This window comes from Curcuma longa, unplaced genomic scaffold, assembly GCF_044706935.1.
Source record: "Curcuma longa cultivar G26 ecotype Majalengka, Jawa Barat unplaced genomic scaffold, ITB_CL_G26_1.1 contig_25016, whole genome shotgun sequence".
Taxonomy (NCBI): domain Eukaryota; kingdom Viridiplantae; phylum Streptophyta; class Magnoliopsida; order Zingiberales; family Zingiberaceae; genus Curcuma; species Curcuma longa.
The window spans coordinates 1-3,598 of NW_027432607.1; the positions used below are offsets into that span (position 1 = coordinate 1).

The 3,598-nt window shown below is 36.1% G+C and overlaps 1 protein-coding gene across 1 annotated transcript; it reads left to right on the plus strand.

Moving 5' to 3' along the window:
• The first annotated feature begins 15 nt into the window (after nt 1–15).
• Nucleotides 16–3,064, plus strand: LOC141818484 (uncharacterized). Its single transcript, XM_074705969.1, has 8 exons — nt 16–106; nt 246–326; nt 803–852; nt 1,283–1,360; nt 2,483–2,540; nt 2,623–2,672; nt 2,812–2,920; nt 2,999–3,064. The coding sequence occupies exons 1-8, from the start codon at nt 23–25 to the stop codon at nt 3,062–3,064; spliced, it is 576 nt and encodes a 191-aa protein (XP_074562070.1). The 5' UTR covers nt 16–22.
• Nucleotides 3,065–3,598: the final 534 nt, after the last annotated feature.

Below are 3,598 nucleotides of genomic sequence, written 5' to 3' on the forward strand. Positions count from 1 at the left end.
GAGGAAAGGGATCAAGTCTGCGATGTCTTCCTTGCACGACCACGACTGTGCGGATCATAGCTGCGCCGCGCATTGGTCTCTGCACGAGCACATCGATTTGGACGGGGTACGCCGGACCTTTCTTTCTATCCTTTTTTCGCTTTCGCATGTTAGGGCTTTCTTGTCTCCCTCATCGCCTGGTTTGGTTTCCAGTTTACTATTATTTTGATAACGCTCTGCTTGTTACGGCTTGCACAATTGCTCAGGTGTCAGCGTCGAACGAATCGGTGATTGGAAGTGTCAAATCGGTTTTCAAATCTTGGGATCGTCGATTAGATATTTCCGAGGTTAGCATTGCGTTTCTATAATGCTCTATGTTTTAAATCTTCTGATGCAAATAGTAGATTGGTCTTTTGCTAAAGTTCTTTTGTCCTCGCCACATCGCTTCCCACGATGGAAAAAAATGAAAACCTTTTTGGTGTTTAACTTGGTTAGTTTCTTGGACAAGATTTTGAGTCTTCTCAGTTCTCACTGTGACGTTGCAACCACTCAACAAATTATTCACTCCACTGAATAGAATGAATGGTTTAAAATGGGATCATGAATCACATTGAAGAAAGAATAAGGAAAAAAAAGGAAACGGAAATAATGTTGAGAGTTCTGAATTATGAAATGTAACTCTAACTCGAAGATATCAAAATTGTAGTGAACTGTGGAAATCACATGTTTTCTAATTATTTCATTAAGAGAATGTACACGGCTATTTACCATTTCTAATGACAATGAGTGACACTTATCTCATTTTAATTTATCCATCCAACAGGACCTCCTTGAAAGCATTGATGGTGATCCTGAATTGCTTGTTTTCATACCGTAAGTAACCACACTACTCTTGAAATCTGTCTCTTGGAACTCGATATATTGCTGCATGTAGTTTTTAGTTTGCTGTATGTCAATCTCTTGTTGGATTTGATCTTTATCTTACTTCATTTACAAGTTTTAGATCCCTGCACGTGATAAAATTAGAATACCATTTCTTTTAACAACAATGTTTGAGATTTATTTACGTGCTATCATGATAAGTTAAACTCAGAGATATGCTATATTTACCAAATTTCACCAACTACTTCATTTAGTAGCCTCTGATCCTCAAATTTCCCATACCATCTATTTTTCTCTATGGACACCGGAAGTTTACACAATACTAGAATCCTGTCGAATTGACTCTTTTTCTTTGCAAACATTTAGGAAATGGACTTGTGACTAAGATCTTGTTCCCTCATTATGACTTTTGGTAATGCAGGTTTAACTCAAATGTGAAGATCAAGAGTATCTGTGTCGTTGGTGGTTTTGGAGGAAAAAGTCCTTCGAAAATGAGAGCGTATGTATACTGTCAATGGAACTTTTGTCATGTTTTCTTTTAAACATATTGTCAAAACATAATGATAAATTTAATCACTATGGACGAACCAAGATTCTCTAATAATCCACCCTCCTTTTTTTGGTATTTGATAGCTAGTCCTTTTTTGACATACGATAACTAGTTTAAGTTTGCAGTTAAAAATAATATTATTTAAAGATGTAACAAACACATGAGATCTACTCTTCCAATTTTTGATGATGGAAAAGGCTAGAGTTTCCCTTCAACTAGATATCCTCCTCCCCAGCGTAGGCATTTCTCAAATACACTGCACCCTCAAGTTTAGGTTTAACTTCTACCTTTTCGAACAAAATGTCTGGATATCATACAACATAACGAAATGAAACAGTATGATAACATAAACCCTATATATCTCCTGCCTTTACCTAACAATAAAAATGGTAAAAAACTATCATATAAAAATAATTTCATAGATGACAAACAACAATCCTATTATTCAAAACCTGCTAAAAGAAAATAAAGAAAGCATACTTTAGGTTCAGAGGTAATGTTTGCTGGCCCTGCAGTGTTACAACGGTTAAGAAATTAACAAGACATAACAGAATAAAAAGATGATACAGCAGGCATACTTGCCAATTGGCCTTCTCTTGTACAGCAATAGATTATAGTTCGAACTTCTACTATGCCTAATCTAATTGTCAATAAACACCCATCCATGTGGAAAGCTTTGCTTAAAAAATGTAGATAACAGGAGTAACATTGACATCTGTATTATTGGTAAATTCTAGGGAAAAAATTGTTTTCCCCAAAGCAATAAGGTACATGTTCCTAGTATTAGTTTGATAAAAATTGATCTTTAGATTGGATTGTTCAATATCACTAGTCCAGCAGTATTTTTTTCCCCCAGAATGGACAACAATATCACATGTGGTACACGATCAAGGATTCAATTCTATCCACGAGATTGTGTCTCAGCAAGCATCCTGATATTTGTTTATCTTTGTTTTCATTGAAATTTCTGCTACTATTCACCTATGGATTATAATGTGAGATATTCCTGCTCTTTCACATCTCTGATGAAGACTATACGTAACCTTGCTGAAATTCTCAATCTTCTAACAGATTCATTAATCGTGAGAGCATTGACTTCTCTGATGTTCAAAATATGCAGCCTGTTCAGGTAAGTAGATTGGTAGCTTTAGTTAAATTATTTCTCCATTAAGAGCACTACCTAAGAGCACTGCACATTTATTCTATTTAAGGAATGGGACCTAGCAGAGAATCTGGAAGGGATTTTGGAGAATCAAACAAGGTAATGATCTTTTTCATCTCGTCAAGGTTTATGGTCTAGGTGCCTGTGCAATCCTACATAATATTGGACTAAAAAAGATCTCAGAGAATATGATAATTGAGACTTCTCTGGTTAAATATGGTGTCAATGAATTGATCAGATACTCAAGGTTTCAGAGTGTTGCAAATCTGACTCTACATTTTCCTGATAATTTCGGTGGAGAAACTACTCAAATATATTACATTGGACTTAAAGGTGAATCTACCCAGGTATTAAGTTACTAGGGGTTCATTAAGGCAAATTAAGCTAATTTATTATCTCTCATGTTGGATCTTTTTTTTTTCCAGCTGGGAAGAGATGTTATAGCACCAATCGTCTTTAACGTTATGCCCAATCCATCTGACCACAAGTAAGCCTATCACTATTTTGTCCGATAAGCATTATTGTATCCCTATTGTGTTATTTTTTGTTTTTAATCCCTTGCATAGGAGCTGCTTAATGCTCCAGTCCATGTCAAATACATCCTTCAAGTTGGAAGTCTCTGACTCTGATGAAAATATGGCTGTCGCTTTGATCCCTGTTGACGTTCTCTCCAACCTCGCAGATGAAGTTTCCACAAAACGGAAGAATGCAGCTCTTGAGGTAAGATGATCTGATCTCTCGATTCTTTTCCCCAATTTTTGTGATTGTTAATAGATCTGGTAATTATATTCAAATGATTCGAGACTGCAGATAATTGAACATATCATCAGACGGCTTGCACTTACTGGAGAGCATGACAAGATTTCGTCCGTAATCAACCAGTTGTCTTTGGAGTTTGCTAGCTCACCGCTAGCAAATCATAAAAAGGTTAGTTCACTATTGAGGCAATCATCCATTAAGTTTATTTTGTTGATGTTTTTTACTTGTAGGGCGGATTACTTGCACTGGTATCGGTTACTGTTGCC